The following is a 19,131-nucleotide window of genomic DNA, read 5'->3' as shown; positions in this document are numbered from 1 at the left end:
ATAGGATTCAAGGAGCGGTCTCACCAGTGCTGAGTATAGAGTTACAATCTCTTCTACCTTTCAAAGAATAAAACATTGAATAAACAACAGAAAATAAAACATAACTGTTTGAACACCTTCTTATGGTTAGTTATTTAAGGAGAAATAGGAAGAGACAGAAGATTTTGTTCTGATATGCAAGCTTCCATGTTTTCTGCAACCATCGTTCAAATTTGCTATTCAGGGCCAAGAGTGACATGCTGATTTTTCCAGCCTCCATCCTCCTGCACACATTATTTATCAGTACTTGAAGAAGAGATGATTGTACGAGACAACTGCTTGAATCCTGATTGTAGAGGCATTTCATGGTGACATGTTTAAATAAAACTTAAGTTTAATTATTGACTATTCAAATGAAATGGCATAATTTATTCCTTTGTTCTCTGAGAACACCATAGATGTGCAGGCTTCTCTGTTTCAAAGTCAAAAGATGTTCTATTTCTTTGTTCGCCAACTGCTGAGGCAGCCAACAAGTGAATTTTTCTTAGGCCAAGAGCTAGACTATTGCACAACGTTGCAATGCTCCAGCTACGGATAATACAATCAATTCTCTAGTTGGGTCAGATCAGCTCACTTTTCCTCCATGAATCTTCACATAATCCAGCTCCCTGATACCCCTAATATACAATATAAAACATTAATGACTTACCAGTGCTCTCTGGCATACAAACTAGCTGTAGAATATAAGCAAAGTGCTTACTGCTGTTACCAAACTCCTTCAACTGTTTTATTTCTTGTTTGAACCCCCCTGCTCTGTGTTAGCTGAAACACTTTTCCCAGCAACAGTTGTCTAAATAGATCACACAAAGGAAGTAACAAAAACCAAGTGAGAATGTTAATGTATTTCTGTCTTCAGAAAGCCAGAATGAAAAAATAAATTAAAAAAAAAGAATGAGAATATGCATTGTGTGTCCAGTATAAAACTTACTTTCACTTCCGTGTATAGTACCAGTACTTTCAAGAGCCATTAGCATCAGAAGAGATGTCGTCTATGCAAAACCAGTTCATGTGTATGCACGAAGTATGAAAGTTAAAGAAAAGTAATAGGGGAAAAAAAGCAGCACCCCAGAGCCCTTTTTCCCAAACTTACTATTCTCTCCTTCAATAATTCTCCAGAAGCTTTTCTGAGATATTCTCAGCAGGCACGATGAAGAGTATGAGGACAGGGGATTGACCCCCAGGCTCAGAACATCCAGCACTGAAGCTGCATGTCCATGAGCGGCAGCGCAAAGCACACGGAGTATGCAAGAGAGACGTTTTTCTGCACAGTACTGACTACTCTTAAAAACGAAACCACAGCAGTATCCGGAACTTAATAGTCTATAAGCCTGGTCTCTGCTGGAGACTAAAATAATCAGAGCTACAAATGCAGGAAATGTGCAACTCTACCACTCATAAAATACCAGAAAGTTTTAGAAAGATACAATCATTCTTCCATAGCACTGCACAGTATGGCTGGTTGCAACTTTAGGGTGACTTGTAGTGCAATTTTTCTTTGAACATAAAACAGCCAGCAACAGACAAAATCATCATGCCGCATTACACCTTTTTTTCATGGTCCCTTCAGCATTTTATAACGCAGATCAGCACTACTCTACCTACGTGGCAGAAGGAGAAGCCTAGGCAGAAGGAGATTAACTCATTTGTCCTTAGAGAGCTAGTCAGACACACCAGGGCATCAATTGCTTGACTGAGACAATAGTGATCTCCACTAGGCAGTGCTGCTGTTCCTCCTCCCATTTTACATCACTAAGTAAAGAGGGAAAGATCTTTCCCTGGACATTTCCTTCAGGTACCAGTTATATTCATTAACGTCCGGAAAGCAAAAGAACAATGCAGTCATCCATGAAATCCCCAAATGAGACAGCAGAGAGCCACGGTAACTAAATTGGTCTGCTTTAGCGCTCTTAAGGGACTGTCTCCTGTATTTAACCCCATACCATAGACAAGAGCAGGTAGTACAGCATGAGTTAAATGAGAAAAAGGGAAGTGGGTTGAAAACAGATTTCCAGTCGCCATGAATTCTTAGTAAGCGAGAACTTAACCCCAAATCCTTTATCAAAGGGCAAACTTAACTGTACTTTCTAAGCAGATAACAAGTACAACAATACAACAAACTAGCAAAGACCCAGAGTATCTCCTTACCTACGCCAAAGTCCATTCCACAGCTTAGAAATGTAGTAAGTGAAAAACAAAAAGAAGGTATAGTTGAAGATGCTGTTGGGAACTTTGGACAAATCCAGTTTCATATCAACAGGCAGGGAGAGCAAGAAGAATTAAACATTGGGATATCCACCTGTAATTACTAGGTCACTCCCTGCTTCTGTGCCACTGTGGAAGAACAGGGCCCTAAGTCTTCTAATGGTATCAGAGTGTGTAATTCAGTTACTTTTCTCTTGTGGAAAGAAAAGGTAAACAATTTGATCAGGTCCAGTAGCAGACAAATATATAGTGTATATATATAAACACATATATATGTATATATGTAAAAAAAAAGCAGCTGATGAAATCTATGGAAAGAGCTCATTTGCGTCTACCCGTAACAACCTCATCACCTCAATCAGGGCCAGAAACCTGAGATCACTGCTTTCCTAAGTCCACATACATCACCATATAACTACGACCCTTGATGAGAAGATGGCTGAAGCCCAGGTCAAAAAGTTCTTCCCACAGACTTGTCCATTTAGGAAAAAAAAGATGTATAAACCAAATTTTATTTATTTATTTATTTATTTGAATAAATAGTACAACTGTCACAAAGCATGCATAACACTCCTGCTGTCATTTTTAGCAAACATAGCATTGCATTGTAACTTGCTTACAGTACACAACTCTTGTCACAAGGCTGGATGCCTCCAGCATACAACAAGTTTAGAATTTTATCTGCAAGGCTGGGTTTTAGTAGTTAGAAATCCAGAACAAATACTGTTAAAAACAGCAGAAAAGGCTCTTAAAAGTACATTAATATTGAAAGCACTGGAGTGGAGGGAAAAAATCCTATAAGGTTTAAACTGATTTTAAAAAATCTGCCATTGTTAGTTTTTGATTTGAAAAACACAGTGCAGCAGAGGAGTACTTGGACTACTGTTGTGGTAACATAACTCACTGGAATGGAGTATGTCAAGAAGATGCACCTAAAGGGCAAGCTGGAAAAGACAAACACTCATTAAGTATTAAACGTGGAAGCTTTAATGCTGCAGAGCATTCAGCATTCCAGACTCGGATCTACCCCACTGGCACCTAGGGAGCATATCTAAAACTCCAGTAACACCAAGAGTTCACACATAACATTTTTAACATTGACTTATCATTCTGAGAGGAAAAGGAGTAAGTATCATGCATATGTAACAAGAAGGCACAAGGAAAACAGGTGTTTAGAGAAGCTTTATCTACATTGCTCTTCCTGGAAACTGGACTGATTGAGATGAAGCTCCAGCTCAGTGAAATCCACCCTGCTCCCAAATGAGTTAACAATAAACACAGCATCTACAGGAAGAGTGACCTGGCTAGACAGCAAGGAGCCAAGAAACAGAACCTACCAACAGATTTAAAACCTTAACAAAACAGGGTATGACACCTATCCCCAAACTTCAGGGCATCATGCCTGCAGTCTTGAGTGACAGGGATATTAATGTGATAAAATGGGAGCCATGCCTCAGGTTGTAGAGGAGGAACTCAGGTTTCTGCAGAGTGACCAGAAACACATAACTGAACAAAACAGAGACTGTTATAATTTGGTGGTATGTTCATATCTGCTCAAATACAATGAAGATGCCTGCTGTACAATCGCATCTCAGAAATATCCATTTCCCTCCCCCCCTTCCCCAAAGCCATACTGCTCTTATCAATCTCCTTGTTATTTTCTGTTTACTTTTGATATTAATATTGCTTGCAATTTCAAAAACTACATTCTCCCAGCAACACAGAGAATATAAAGAGCATTGGCACTTCCACATCACCTAGAGGTGGGTGGAATGACAGCTCTTTAGTGGACTTGTGTCCTACCAATAACACTGCATTAAACTAAAAATTCTTGAGACCTTTCACTTCAATCACATTCCAGCCTCATGATATCCCTATTTCACAGCACAAAAGTTAGACAAATTTCCTTAACTTGCCAAGAAAGCTGACCCACCAGGCCTTAAAGCCTCTGCAAGTCTCCTATGTAATAACTGCTGGCATCGTGGTAGAGTCTAGTAGCCCTGTCTGAAATTCAAGTCCAACTATTCTAGGCTCTGTATAAACAGTGAGGTCAGCTCTCTCCTAAAGTACAGGCAAGCAATGACTCCTCATAGAACCTTACAGGGTAGATGAGATTTGATTTTTTTAATGGAAAGAAAAAGCATCTTCCTTCTAGTGTTGTTTTGAAGGTGTAAGGGGAGGTGACTCAAATAATTCAAACACTAGAACTTGGAACCCACAAATATGAGACAAAGAAGCAGAAGCCCATTTCTTTCCCTTTGAGATAAAAAAATGTTTAAGGAGGGAAGGAGAAAACCCCAATTGTAAAATGATACCATTCAAACACTATGTTTCCTCTTGAATTTAGAAGGGTAAATAACCTTTGGTGTAAGAAATTCACTTTCAGGTAAAGAACATGCTTACTTACATCAGGACTCAAGTAAGCCCAGAAATACTACCTGCTTTCACTTTGAGCCACTCTGCCTAATGTTTCACACAAATTCATGGCTGCCCATAAAAGAAAAGTTTCTGCTGTGATACATAAAAGCAGTAATCAAATCTCTCCCCTATACTCTCCAAGGAAAGGAGTGCTGCTATACCCACATCCTACAAATAAATTACTCTGCAAATTACAATCCTATTTCCTCCACACAACTCACTTCAAAAAATCTACTTTGACACCTCATATTCCAAAAGAGCCTCCTTGTACACACTGCTGCACCTAGCACATCACCAGCCAGGCACAGCCCTGCAGATGACACCTATGAAGTAACTAGGTCCACCAGATCAATGTAGGAATGCTTTTTTAAAAATGATTCCCACTAGAATTCATAACAGCTTAAAAGACGACAAGACTAAGCCAGAGGCTTGCAGAGCATTTCTTGGGATGGCACAGGGCAACCTGAAGTTAATTTGAAGCATAACTGATCACTGAAAAGCATCACATTTGAATGCTACTCATTGGTTTGCACTACGTAGACCATACCTTCACTAGCCCAGTGCAATCCATTAGTACAGGCAAGCTTTTCTTTAAACAGGAATTCAGATTTACTCTTTAGGAAAGAAAATACATAAAACTCTGATTATAAAAGCCTGACACTCTAGAACTGTACAGCTGTCAGTAACTCCAGCAGGAATGAATTTAATCCTTTAATTCAGCTACATGAAATGAAGAATCGGCCTTTAAATTGCCAAGCTCATTATTCCCCATGTTAGTTTCAGACATGACAGGGGTAAAAAGCATTAATCCAGCTTTTGCCTATTTGAACAGCTCCTGACTGACCTGACTGAAGCTGCGTGCTTAACAGATGACAGCGGCTCTAGCAACAAAATTTCTTCTAGCAAGGAGATGAAATAAAAAATTGACATCAAAAGGTTACCTGGCCATTTCATTGCAAGACTTATTCTGTGAAAACACTGAATGGAAATAACACTGAGTAGAATGAGGGTAACACAAAACCTGAAACTTTTGCCATTAGCTTCAGATAGTGCCTGTAATCCCCTCAGCCTCACCCCCTCAACAGAACATACAAAACCTTATTTAATAGAAGAGGCTCAGATTCTAAATAAATTCCAATGCTGATTTTCTATCGCTAACACTTAAGCCTGGAAAATCATCAAATGCCAGCTGCAACCAAGGAGTATACAAATGAGAGAGTCTCCAGTCAAGAGAAATGTCTCATGTTTTCCCTGCTTATTAAAGTAGTTATTTCCTTTATCAAAAGAATATCTGTTGATTGTAACAACAGACGTAACAGTATTTTCTGGTAAAACTGAGAAATATGTACACATTTTCAAGTGAACAAGAGAATACACATGCATTATTTTTAGTGGGATTGTCATACAAACAGCTACAGAGAGATCACATCAGTTGTCAAAAGAATGCATGAAGTACAGCATAAGGCACAACGGGAGTGTGCAGAGGGTGCATTTCTGCCTAAGGAGGTTGGAAGGATGAAGATCTCAGCAGCTTCCGGGATCATTCAACATTCTTGTACTTTGTGAACAGGTTGTATAGAACCCTGAGGGTAGACTTCAGATCCAAGCTGACAACATCTGTGGAAGAAAAGGAGAAATCATTAATTTGCTTTTTGTTATCCCTCATTTGTCCTCAAAGGAACAGAAGTCTCCACATCTCTGAGCCGGTGGGATCAGCAACAAAAAATCCCACAGATTTCTGATCTCCCCAAGTCGAGCTTTTTAAATGTCCCATGTGATACACTTAAAAGCACCTTCATGATAATACAGTCATGGTTAACTTCTCTGGGAAAATGGAAAAAAGGATAATTCCCTTCCTCATCTAAAACTGGTGACAGAGAAAGTCTGCTTCTGTCTGACACGTAAGATAAAGGCTGTGGGTAATACTACTGATGACTCCACCTGCCACAGAAGCAGCAAACAAGTAGTCACACACACCATACGAGAAACTGAACCTCAGACATCCCCAACTCTGCAATGATACAGTCTATGAATAAACAAAGCCTGAATTTTCTTAGCAGACACAAAGCTTTCTGTTATCTAATATCACTTCTTACCATGCTAGACCAGGGAATTGGTCTGGAACAGTTCTCAACAAAAAGCTTTTCTGCTAGCACCTCCCAATCTATTACTATACTAAAGTCCCAGGAAATACCACAGACACCCTATCCAGAGACTATGGAGGGAGACAAAGCACAGAGAAGGCTGAAGAGGTGGAAAGAAAGGTTGCATTTAATAACCAAGAAAAGAGGAGAAAGCAAAAAATACACAGTAAACAATACATATGGAAGCAGAAATAAGGAAGAATAGACCATTAAAAAAATCATTCAAAGAGCTAGGAAGACAGCAGTTAACAGACTAAATATACTTAATGTGAGATCCAGGGGAAACCCCCACTGCCTGCTTTGAAGAATCATTGTCAGGACCTCTCCACCCTTCCCTCCCATCCCACACTCTTACCCCACATTTCATCTAGCATTTTTAGTAAGCTCTCAAACTTCTGTTTCTACTGTTTTTCCTGTACTATTCTAAATACTTCATTTATGATTTCGTGTTTTGCACTTGGAAAATAAACTTCTCCTGCCCAAAGAAAGGAAAGATTCTAACTGCTGTGAAGCAATACATCCTAGAAAAAAGAGATGCTTTACCTGGACAACTGAAATATGAAACACATTCCTAATTTTTCCAGGTATCATAGCAAGTTGCTTACTAACATAGCATTCTCAGTAAGGTAAAAGCCACAATCAGCATTGGTTCCTCTGTTCAAGACCCAGTTCCCTCAGAGATGAACTTAAAATGTAAATTTAACCATGGAAACAACACTTGGCAACATCCATACCCTTCTAAAGTTGGGAAATCAAGGCAAATATATGAAAAAGAGAACTATCAGCAAGATTTGACCCACTGATGCTGGCAGTCACTTCTGTTTGCTAAACAATTAAACAGAACGGTGCTGGCACTATGAAAATGCCAAAACCACTGGCCCAAAATACTCAGCTCTGCAGTAGTCACAGATCTGTAATGTGTATTTGCCCCATTCCTCCCAAATGGTTTTCTTTTCCCCTTGCCACCCATTTTCAGCTTACCACTGAAAACATGATGGGTCTTTTCCCTGACACACTATAACCTCCATCTCAGCTGATACAGCATGAAGCAGTGAAATCAAGTATTGCAGGGTTCAGTTCCTGCCTTTGGCTGACATCAGTTCAAAAGCAGGAACTGCCTATGGCTATAAACCAAGATCAAGGTGTCAGTGGAGAGAAATAGAAATCTGGAGGACAGAGCAGAAACATCACTGGAAGCCAAAAGCACAGCTATGAAACTGCAACAAGTCCCAAGGAGAGACCAGCTGGGAGTAAGAGGCAGTGAAGTGCCAGAGCAAGATCTGTGGGCACCAGAAAGAGCACAAGTAGTGCTGGAAAGGGGCCCAGACCTGCAGCACTATGCTGGGCAAGTACTGTCCATCTGCCCTCATGGAGGAATTAATTTAACGCTGACTCCTACTAATCTCCAACAGCAACTTGAGCTAGGTATCTGCTGCTGATAACCCTCGGTGATTGGCCTGAGGAATGGGAGGCCCCATCACTAAAAGAAGGAATGGAGGCCGCTCTTTTATTTGGCAGTTTAAGGACATTTAAATTTACAGTCAGAAGAAACTACTGTGGTCACCAGTCTGACCTCATGTACAACACATTCCTTTGAGGACTTTACCTTGGAAATCATGGCTTCCAAACCAACCTATGGCTGAAGTAAAATACAAGCTTTACATTGCATGTCTTTTCTTTTTTTTTTCCTTTTTTTATTTCCGGTGGTGGAAATTCTGCCTCCACTCCTTGACAATCCACACTGATGGTTAATTACCTTCACCGTTACAAAAGTTATCTTGTAATTTTAGTTTGACGTTTTCCTAACTTTCAGACCTTGTTAAAACTTTGCTTCATTAAAGAGTACTATAGTGTGAGATGCATCCTCCCTGTGTGGGTGACTCCAGTGTTCCTTATTGAACACTACCAGGCGTTCTCTGGAAAAACAACTTCCAGTTCTCATTTTAAGATGAAGCATGCACATTCATAACATTACCAAAACCAACTAATAAAATGTTAACTGAAAATGGCCATAAATCACCAAAATAGTTTAAAATATTCCATCAATTTAAAACTTCCACACTCCATAACAACCCCATTAGAGGGTAATAAATTTATCCACTACCACGTACTTTTGCTGCACTAACTCAGCATCAAGTTCTGCTGCTGACTCAATCTACTGAATTGAGCTGGATGAACAGAGAAGAGGAGCTGTCCTGTATGCTCCTATTTTTATCACCTGTACAAAGACACACTAAAATATTAAACAAGATCTCTTTCTTGCAAGCAGTGCAGAAAGCATAGGCTATTGAAGTAAAAATTGTGATGTTCTGCTCTAAAAAACATTTTACATGAAAATCCTACCACTAATTCAAGAGGCATTTACAATCCAATTCACACTAAAGGACATGGACTCACACAACAAGTTTTCCAGCCTATTCAGGAATGCAAAATAGGTCAGTACAGGATTAAGAAAGAATATTACACACAAAACTTTTTGCACAGCATCAGTCTAGGACAAAATCAATTCTTGGTCTAAGAAACATGTATTACATGACTGTACTGACTGTCAAGATCCTACAGAGAATTCAATGAATCTACAGTGACAAGAATGCCCAAGATGTTAGCAGCCTCTTCAGAGGAGCAGCTTTTCAAAGCAACAGTCAGTTTTACAGGCAATTTCAGCCACACAGACACCACATCAGCACACTCACTCCAATAGCTGTGAACTACTGCTGCAAGTAATGGGTACACCTACAGAAGAGGAAGGTATACACATAAGAGACCATACATCCTGCAGCAGCAAAAAGTGAAAAGGGATGTTCTATGGGCTGATTTTGCTCTCTGCCTTCTATTAATAATTAAATTTTCAATCAGTAAAACACCTAAAAACATTCTGCTGCTTACTAAATCTACCCACCTTGTCCACAGAAAATAAAAGATCTGCTATAATGTTCTACCAGTCATAACAGCGTAAGAATACAAGATAGCCCTATGAGAAGGTAACCTCCTGCTATACCAACCAATGAAAACAAAACAAAGAAGGACAAGCCTTCAAATGGAGAAGTCTTCTTTGGGGTTTTTAATATCTTCTCCTCAAAACAGGGTTACCTAGCTTAGCTGGTCTCCTACTCAAATCTCTTTAACGCTTCCACTCAAAAAAACACCATTCCAGATGTCTCCATTTGTATCTCCCTGATTTCCTTGTCCTCCTCATATCCACTGCCTCAGTTCCAACACTCAGAACACTCCTTCACTTTCCCAAATTAGTATCTTGCTTCACTGAATTTTCAGGTGCATTTTTCATCCCCAAATCTAAAACAACAGCAGTGACACGCTACACATACATCTAATATTGCCTTTTACTTTTTTCCCCCACTATACCCAGCTCAATTATTTGTGAATTTATTTACTCACTATTTACTTTATCACAATTTTGTCTCATTTTAGATCAAACTTAACACTTCTTGGTTGTTCTTCACTCTTCTTTGTTCTGCGGAACCCTCTAACAGCTCATTTAGCAATCATAAAGTTTTAATTCCTCTTGTTATCCCTAGTGCAAGCAACAATGCAGACCTCATCATTAATTAATTTCCAGGTTCAGAGGCTATAAAGGCCAAACTCAGTTTTTACATGTTTCAGTTCTGAGTCTTAAGTCCAAATAAATCAAAAAAAGGTTTGCAGCCAGTTCTACTAAAAAAACCCAAAAGTCTTTCAGTTATCTGTCAGTGAAATCTAATAACTAGAGCCCAAAATAGAGCTAAATGCAAGAATTATGATAATTAGACCATGAAAAGCTTCCTGGATGGGTTGTTACTCAATATCAGCCGAATTCATAATATAGAACTGAACTGCTCTTAGATCATTCGCTAAAGCTAGACTTGTACACCTCCGTGAATCTATTCCATACAAGAAACACAAGTAAGGATATACTCCAGACAATGAATTCTTTGGAAAAGAATCAAGGGACATATTTACAGCTCCACTTTGTGATTCTACTGCTACTGTCTTCAAATGGATATGTACTTGAAATGCAGAGGTTATTATGTCTTTATATACAATTTAAAGCCACATGGTGTGTCCATACCTTCAGGGCGAGCTTTTGGTTTCTTTAGTCCTCCATCTTGCATCAGCTCAAAAGCAAAGGAAACATTATGAACCTGAAAGAGGTAAAGTGTTTAGAAAGTCAAAGTCAGATAGGCTTAAGAACCTTTAAACAAATTTTTAAAGTGCTTTATTGTCTCTATATGTGTCATAGAGAATAATTCTATTTAAATCAATATTAAACATTTACATATTTATCCATGGCAGAAAGTACATATGACAGAATAAGAAATGAAATCTTGTCTCATTATAGGGCAAATATTCTCTTTTTGATACAAAGATTTCCAAATTTCAAGTGTAAAAATGTGACTGAGTACCACGTGAACCAGGAAACCCCATTAAGCCTCAATTTCAGTCACAGAATCACAGAATCACAGAATAACCAGGTTCGAAGAGACCCACCGGATCATCGAGTCCAACCGTTCCTATCAAACACTAAAGCATATCCCTCAGCACCTCATCCACACCTCATCCACCAGTCTCTATGGTAGAGGCCAGAGGGCTCCCAGTAACAACTACAACAAAGCTGCATTTTGTCGTGTTCTTCCTGCCTGCACTTAGGATGAAGATTTCCAACTATGAGGTAAAAGATCACTTGCCATCAAGGCAATAAGGAAAGTGGAATTACTGAATAGAGATGAGAAAATACATATGGGTGTATAAAAAAGAAGAAATAAGGGCACTATATGGAATTATTTTTAAACAGCACATCTTTGCTGCATTATTATCAGCTGCATATCAAGCAACATCAACAGCACATCAAGCAGCCAGGCTGCTTGCTGTAAGACCTTGTGCTAATCCCTTAGCCTCTTGGTGTTCTGGTTTCCTTTGCTCGAAAACAGAGATACAAATCAAACTAAGTTTCTCAAATGAAGCAAATGCTTCAAAAACTGTTCAGCGATAGCACTTCCTAGACAGACACTACAGTGAGCTTTTAAAACAAGCCAGGCACAACTGTACAGTAAGAACTGCAAGATCTGTACAGTAAGAACAAGACATACATACATACATACAAGATCATACATGAGCATAAAGTAAGAGGAAAGAGGATGGACAAAAGAAAAAAGTATAAGAAAGCGGGCATCTTCTTTTAATCTTTCCTTTGAGGAGGGAACATTACAGTTTAAAGAGATTTGAGAAGCAGCTTCCTTGTTTGCACTTACTGAAATTTAAGCAAGGTAATTTGGATAATATAGTCTGCACATTTTTGTTACTGCACATGACAGTTCTGGAGGTACATAGCAAGGTGGAGAGATTTAATTAAAGCTACTCATCTTGAAGATCAGGGAGTTACACACACAAAGCACCCCTACAGCAAGGAAGAAAGGCTCCTTTCACTAGTACTTATTGCTCAGGACTTTTAAACTCCTTTTACCTGCTACAGCTCCTCCTCATTCATTGTGACAAAACCACTTACTTTCAAGAGGAAAATATTTTTTTCCTTTTCCAAAAACAAGGAGTCTACCTCTCCTTCTTTGATTTACACATGCCCTATCCTCAAGGCAGAGTCTCCACACAAAACCACAATATTACTACAGGAATACTGGGTAACATTTCTGAATTTAAACCATTAATAACAAAACCCTAACTGAACAGATGCTGGCTACAACTCAGCATCCTGCATTTCTACAAGTGTGAAACTTCAAGATATGAGGATAGAAAAGCAAGAGAAAAGGATAAAGGAGAGCTTGTATTAGACATAAGAGATAACCAATCTTTCCACTGCTCTATCAAGTTCCTGTGCAGTATAAAAAATTCAAAATGAACTCATTCCCATCCTAGCCACAAACTTATGACTTAAAGAAGCCCCTCTCACTGAAGCCTGATTTCCTGCCTCCAGGGAGTCCCTTTAAGCTCCCACACAGCAACTAGTCATTTCCTGAGGAAGTCAATAAACCCTACATAACCCGTAAGATCAGCAGGCTCAGCACATTAGCCTGGGTCTGTAATGGCACTCATTTGACACAGCTCCATTTCCTCTCACAGTGCTGACACAATCCACCAGGCAAAGCTGGGTTATTCTACCAAGGACAAAGTCCTATCCCTCAGAGAGCATGCACCACTGCTGAGGGGTGTGTGACAGGAACAATCTGGGCTGAAGCCATTACGAAAAAACCACTGTTTTAAACAGCCCTTGCCTTATAAATCATTTGCTCTTTTAAATTTTGTCAATGTCTCTACTCCTGACCTAGCCATATTCTGCTCCAGCTCAGGCAATACAATACTTGCATCCTCTCCACTGCAGAACCTAGCAGAATAAAAAGCAGGAGGCAGAGGCACCACTCCAGCACAACCAGGCTCAGATATCAGGTACAAAATGTACACAGATGTGCATGCACGTCCCGAAACAATGACAGAAAAAGGCAAACTTTTGGTTAGGACAATAAAATACGTGTTAAGCACTCTTCTCATCATTAACACTAGGAAGGACACAGAATAATGGAGCAAGTGTGGGGCTAAAAGCAAGACACTTACTTTGTCTCCTTCCATCTATAATATCCTGATGATGAGTAAGACAATCTAAGACTGCAAAGAATCCACCTTCCTCAAAGCTCATTTTGTCTAAGATACTCTTAGGCAGCAAGTCATTCACTCCTTACCAAACAGAAAGGAACATCCGAAAAAAAAGAAGCTAGCACATACTCTCAAAGTCAAAGTCAGTAATGTTGGCAATGATCCTGCCAGGACACAGAATCAGATGTCTGTGCTCACAAACTGACTTCAGATGGGCATTTTTTTGCATGCTTCCTCCCTGGCAGGATCAGAGCAACCACCTTGGCTTCAGATCAGCTCCAAAACATGTTACCTGTGAGCACTCAACATGCAGTTTCTAACCCCAGATCAACCAAAGATCATGGTCCAGGTAGCATCTCTAATTCATATGTATATGAGATACTGTAATAGAAATTAGATTCATTCACTTGGTTTGTAGGAACAATAAATAAACTACATGAACTAACGGGTAGATAACTGATACTAATGGGATGAGGGGGCAGTTTTTTAGGGATGACATTCTGTGACCTTAGGAAGAAGCTCTATCTCCATGTCAACAGCAGTGTACAGGATGCAGCTAAAGCAGAGCTTCCCATTTCTCACCTTGTCTCTTCCTTACCTATTTACATACTACACAGTAGGCAAGGCCAGGCATCACCTCTGCTGTCTAGCACAATAAGGTATCCATGACAAGTAGTGTCCATTAGGGGTCTGCAATAGGATCAGTGCTGTTTATTATCACCATTAATGATATAGACAGCAAGACTGAGTGGCGTCCTCAGCAAGTCTGCAGATGACACCAAGCTGAGTGGTGCAACTGTCACACCGGATGGACAGAATGTCATCCAGAAGGGACATGGACAAGCTGGACAAGTGGGCCTGTGTCAATCTCATGAGATTCAACAAGGCTTAGTGCAATGTCCTGCACTTGGGTCGGCGCAATTTGTGGTTTCAGTACAGGATGGGGAGTGACATGACGGAGAGTAGCCCAGAAGGCCAACCATACCCTGAGCAGCATCAAAAGAAGCATGGACAGCAGGTCAAGGAAGGTGATTCTCCCCATCTATTCCGCTCTTGTGAGACCCCACCTGGCGTATCATGTCCAGTTATGGAATCCTCAACGTAAGAAGGATATGGAACTGTTGGAACAGATCCAGAGGAGGTCTACAGAGATGATCAGAGGGCTGGAGCACCTTTGCTATGAGGTTGAGAGAGTTGGGGTTTTTCAGCCTGCAGAGGCAAAGGCACAAAGGAGACCTTACACTGGCCTTCCATTACCTGAAGTGTAATAAAGTGTACAAGAAAGCTGGGGAGGGACTTTTGACAAGGGCTTGTAGTGATAGGACAAGGGGAATGGCTGTAAATTGGAGAGGGGAAGATTTAGACGAGACATTAGAAATAGATTCTTCACAATGAAGGTGTGAGGTTGGCACAAGCAACTTTTAGTAGCATGAAGTATCAAGTGTCCAGCCAGTACACCTTTGATACAGCTCCTGAACAGAAAGAAAAATATACCAGGTTCTGCTTTACTGGGCACAAACAGAAAGGACAGAATCATTGGAAAATATCATATCATGTGGTAACAAAGAAAAGGAATATAACTTGGAGTTTCCACTCACCTTTTGATCAAAACTTTCAGGTGTTAAGTAGAAGTTGTGAAGTGGAACGAAATAGTCTTCAAGGAGACCCATGAGCAAAACCAAGTAAACACCATCTGCAAACTAAATAGAAATACCAATGACATTCCTAGGTGAAAGCATCTGTTTTCAGGTAAGCATTCATAAACAAGCAGAACAAAGAGTGCTTAGCCCAAATTATGTACTTTTGATTTCTACCACTGTTGTTTGCAAACATAGGAGTCACAGACTGCTCCATTCAGGCATATCAAAGAACTGACAGCAACCGTAACAAGCATCAAGGGCTTTGTTTCATCTGCTCCCTGTAGTCACCTATACCCTTGCCATCACCAATGCAGCTGAGCAAGATAAATGAGTCTTTTCTTAAGAGCCTGTTATGTAGCTGCCTTCTTGTCAGTTCTCCAAAGAAAACTAAAAAACCAAAGGATACAATGCTTTCTCCCCACATCTGGTAGCATTATTTCCCCTAGTCTCATTTCCTGAGCAAAGTAAGGAAGCACATCAGTTATTGCTATAGAATCGACCCATGCAAGATCACGTGCCAACAACCACTTAAATTACTTATACACAGCAAACAGCGCTTTTCAGGAGAAATTAAAAACAATTTTCCTGGCAGTTACCTACAATTTGTAGTCCATAGCTGTGCAGAACACTTGGTCTGAATAGGCAGGACTGAAAACAAGACCTTGTTTATCTCCAGCCAGTTACCTATTTACTAGGCTACTGAATACTTTGGGGTATGTATTATGTCTGTTCTTGCTCTTCCTCCCATTCATTTTATTTGCTTGAGGAGTCTTGCCAATTTCACTACAAGTATTGAACAAAGCTTTTTTGATTTAAAAAAAAATTAAAAATCGCAGGAAACACATTTACATAATATACACCCAGTCCTATCACTACACTGGTCATTTCAACCACAATCCCTGTTAATTCATGTGTGTTGGACATTCAAATCCCTTCCCTTAATCAGAACATAGAATTAAGTCTCCGCTGTCACAGGTCTAAACTTACAAAACATTTTTTTTCCCCAAGTCAAAATAGATTGTTTACAATTTCAGTAAATACTAAATAATATATTAAACACTTTCAGTACTACTATTCAGTATTCCTACAAGACAGGATGACTACTTACTGGCTAATGAAGTTAACATTATCTCTTTCTAATGGACTTCTCACTTGTGATCCTAATACGGCATATGTGACATCCTCTAACCTTTTCAAAAATAAGTGCTTGGGTATTTCCAAGGCACAAAGCAACAATTTCTTGTGACAGATCAGATCCAATCACTCATTTATTTCAGCAAAGTTATAAAATAGCAGTGAATGACTGGTATTAAAGTAAGCCACACTCAAATCAATTACCCATATTCCTAGTACAATTCTCTAGACGCTGTGCTTATTTTTCCGCTGGGATAGTGAGATAACCATCTCTCCACAGCCCAGTGAACTCTGGTAAGTATATCTGCTCCTATGTAGCCAAGCCCATGTCTGAAAATTGCTTAATTTTTATATGTAAAGTAAGAACTATCCCACTGACACTAAAAGTCACACTTACTTAAGGTTTCCAAGTATATTCAGAACCCAGTTCTGCACTAGAAACAGAGAACTCCTCAAAGCAGATGGTGCTGGTTAACAGTCCCCTCTGTTAACTAACCTGGATACCACTGGCAGTCAAGCCACTGCAGTACATGAGCTCCGAGTCATTAATCCACACTGCTGAGAAGCAAGCACAGCTCACGTGCTTACAAGATAGTAGGGTAAAGAGGAGGACATGAAGGCCTTTGCTGCAACAGCAAAAATGTTTCCAGTCCCATTTTGATGTGATCAAATCTAGCACTGCTATCTCTATGATGAACCGCACATTGCAGTCCACACATCTCCCAAGAGTCCCAGCCAGCCAGCTGTTAAGGGTTTATACTAGCTCATGATGAATCCTCAGAGCTAGAAAAGACACGACCCACCATCCATCAATAACTATAGCAACTGCCTTGCAGCACTCCACCTTCATCTGAGAGACAAACAGCCTTGAAATATAGCCATGTTCTACAGTCATTAATATAACACTACTAAATATCCAAAAATTACACCTTATACTACAAATAAATAGCAATAAGAAGGACGCGTAAATGTAAGTAATCAAACATCAGTGAATGTCACTGCCACTTAAAAGACAGGACCTTGATCTCATAAATTAACATGCATAAAGATAAACAGTTCCATAACAAAGCTTTATGGAGTGAGGGCTCAGATTTGCAATTTACATATATTACATTCAAAAGGACAAAGTCTGTTACCTGGGTTTCTAATTCTGTTACTTCCAAATTCAGTTTATTCAAGTGTTTGTTCACAAAAGTGATCAGAGACTACAAAAGAAAACACCAGAACCAGTGATGTTAGATACTACAGTCCATGCTTATATGAAAGGGTTAATATAATCTTTTAAGACTTTTTTTTAAGCTTAGTAAGGACACATATGTGCTCTTTGCTTTTGCACAATTAAGTACATAAAACTGAAAAAACCTCATATAGTCATTTTTCTTGCACCATATGCCATAAGTCACCAGATGGTGCTATTACATGTACCGTAATTGTTATTTTTCCTAGTACATAATGCATATTTTAGTGTCATGGGAAAAAGCTGTGATGGCATTGATTCTTTTGTAGGTTCTTAGTGAAAATGAAGCAAGCAGTGGATGTGTTTACTGTCTACGCTAATATCTTGGAGAAGATCCACTGTCTGGGATCAAGGCATCAGCATCACTGAGCTAAGACTCCCAAGAGTCAATAATACAGTATTCTGCACACACCTAGGTTCCTGGAGTCATGTGTGCGTATCAATTAGCAAACCATAGTCAGGATGTAGCCCAAGTCTGGCATCTCTATTCCTGCAGGAAGCAGACTTGCAAGATCCTGCTACTATTGGCCAGATACAAGCTAATGTATTGAAGCACAGAGATCTGTCAGCCTGTTTACAATACTTCCAAAAGAGACAGAGAGTTGGGTGTTAACACTTCCATTGCATGGACAGGGTTAATTTAATTTTCTGTCAACTTTAAAACACTATTCTAGAAGACATTTCAGACTGAAAAGATAAAATCTTCCTGAGACTTCAAATCATTATTTTAAATGCTTACATCCTTTGCTTCATACAAAGCAAAGGGATAAATTAGAACATTGTTCTTTGCATACTACTTTTCTTAACATTCACGTTGAAACTAGCTGATGGAACAACATGGAGTCTTTTCATTATCCAACACAAGCTGGCAGAGATCAACAGCTACTTTTACCCCTCTGCCCTGCTCAGCACGAAGAGTCGTGTCAAGAATATGTTTAGATAGGCATGCTTTGCAATGATGCTGGGCAACGTAGGAGAGAGCAGAGGTTCATTTGAATTAATGTTAAGCAGAAGAGCCCTGGGACAAAAACAACTCTCCTGAAAAAGTTTTATATTTAGCAAACTTATTTATGGGTGAATCCCATTTCAGGGTACTGTGGAAAATAATCTTCCAATAGTGGCAGATCATCTTTAGTACAAGAATGAGCTGAAAATGAAACAGTGAGTGCTTCTCGGGGAGGCTGAAGCTGAAATTGAAGACACATGCAGGGCTCTAGTTGCCATTCAGCCTAGCAATGGTGGTGACTTCTGTCAAGCACTCATTAGCCTAAAGCACAGTGCCATCTCACTACAGAACAGCATCCGGGGTATAAAAGCATGCACAACTGTCCACTCAGAATGATCTGTACCACTGCAAATACTTTGCAGAGTAGTTTTTTCTATCCTGCATCATTTTGATTGAATCTAGCAGTGCTATCTAGAAAAGCCTTAGTCAATAAATGAGAGTAAGGAGGCAAGCCTGACCAAAGGCAATGAATCACCTGACTTTGAAACTATGATCTTTGGGGGATATACACCTTTTTCACTATTTCAGAATCCTTCTATGCTGTTTTCCAGATCTTTCTGGATATCTTTTCAAAAGCATACAAATAAAAGCAATATAGAAAATAAAACTTGAATTTTTTTACCTTTTTGACTACGCTGAGCTTGTCTGGTGCGTGATCAAAAAGCGTGTCAAAGGCATCACGTTCTGGTTTTAGAGGAAATAAAAGTATCTATC

At 39.6% G+C, this 19,131-nt stretch overlaps 1 protein-coding gene across 3 annotated transcripts in view; it reads right to left on the bottom strand.

Moving 5' to 3' along the window:
- Nucleotides 1-2,750: 2,750 nt before the first annotated feature.
- PARVB (parvin beta) overlaps nucleotides 2,751-19,131 on the bottom strand; it is a 67,937-nt gene continuing 51,556 nt past the window's right edge. For all 3 annotated transcript variants that reach the window (XM_069864819.1, XM_069864838.1, XM_069864829.1), the window contains exons 9-13: nucleotides 19,040-19,101; nucleotides 17,311-17,379; nucleotides 14,999-15,100; nucleotides 10,870-10,942; nucleotides 2,751-6,276 (exon numbers count right to left, since the gene is read on the bottom strand). In XM_069864819.1, the coding sequence (XP_069720920.1) occupies nucleotides 6,200-6,276; nucleotides 10,870-10,942; nucleotides 14,999-15,100; nucleotides 17,311-17,379; nucleotides 19,040-19,101 (383 nt within the window). In that variant the 3' untranslated portion in view covers nucleotides 2,751-6,199. The remainder of the gene's footprint in view (nucleotides 6,277-10,869; nucleotides 10,943-14,998; nucleotides 15,101-17,310; nucleotides 17,380-19,039; nucleotides 19,102-19,131) is intronic.

Source organism: Phaenicophaeus curvirostris, chromosome 1 (assembly GCF_032191515.1).
Source record: "Phaenicophaeus curvirostris isolate KB17595 chromosome 1, BPBGC_Pcur_1.0, whole genome shotgun sequence".
NCBI lineage: Eukaryota > Metazoa > Chordata > Aves > Cuculiformes > Cuculidae > Phaenicophaeus > Phaenicophaeus curvirostris.
The sequence above is the reverse complement of the archived record's forward strand: the minus strand, read 5'-3'. Positions and strand labels throughout refer to the sequence as shown.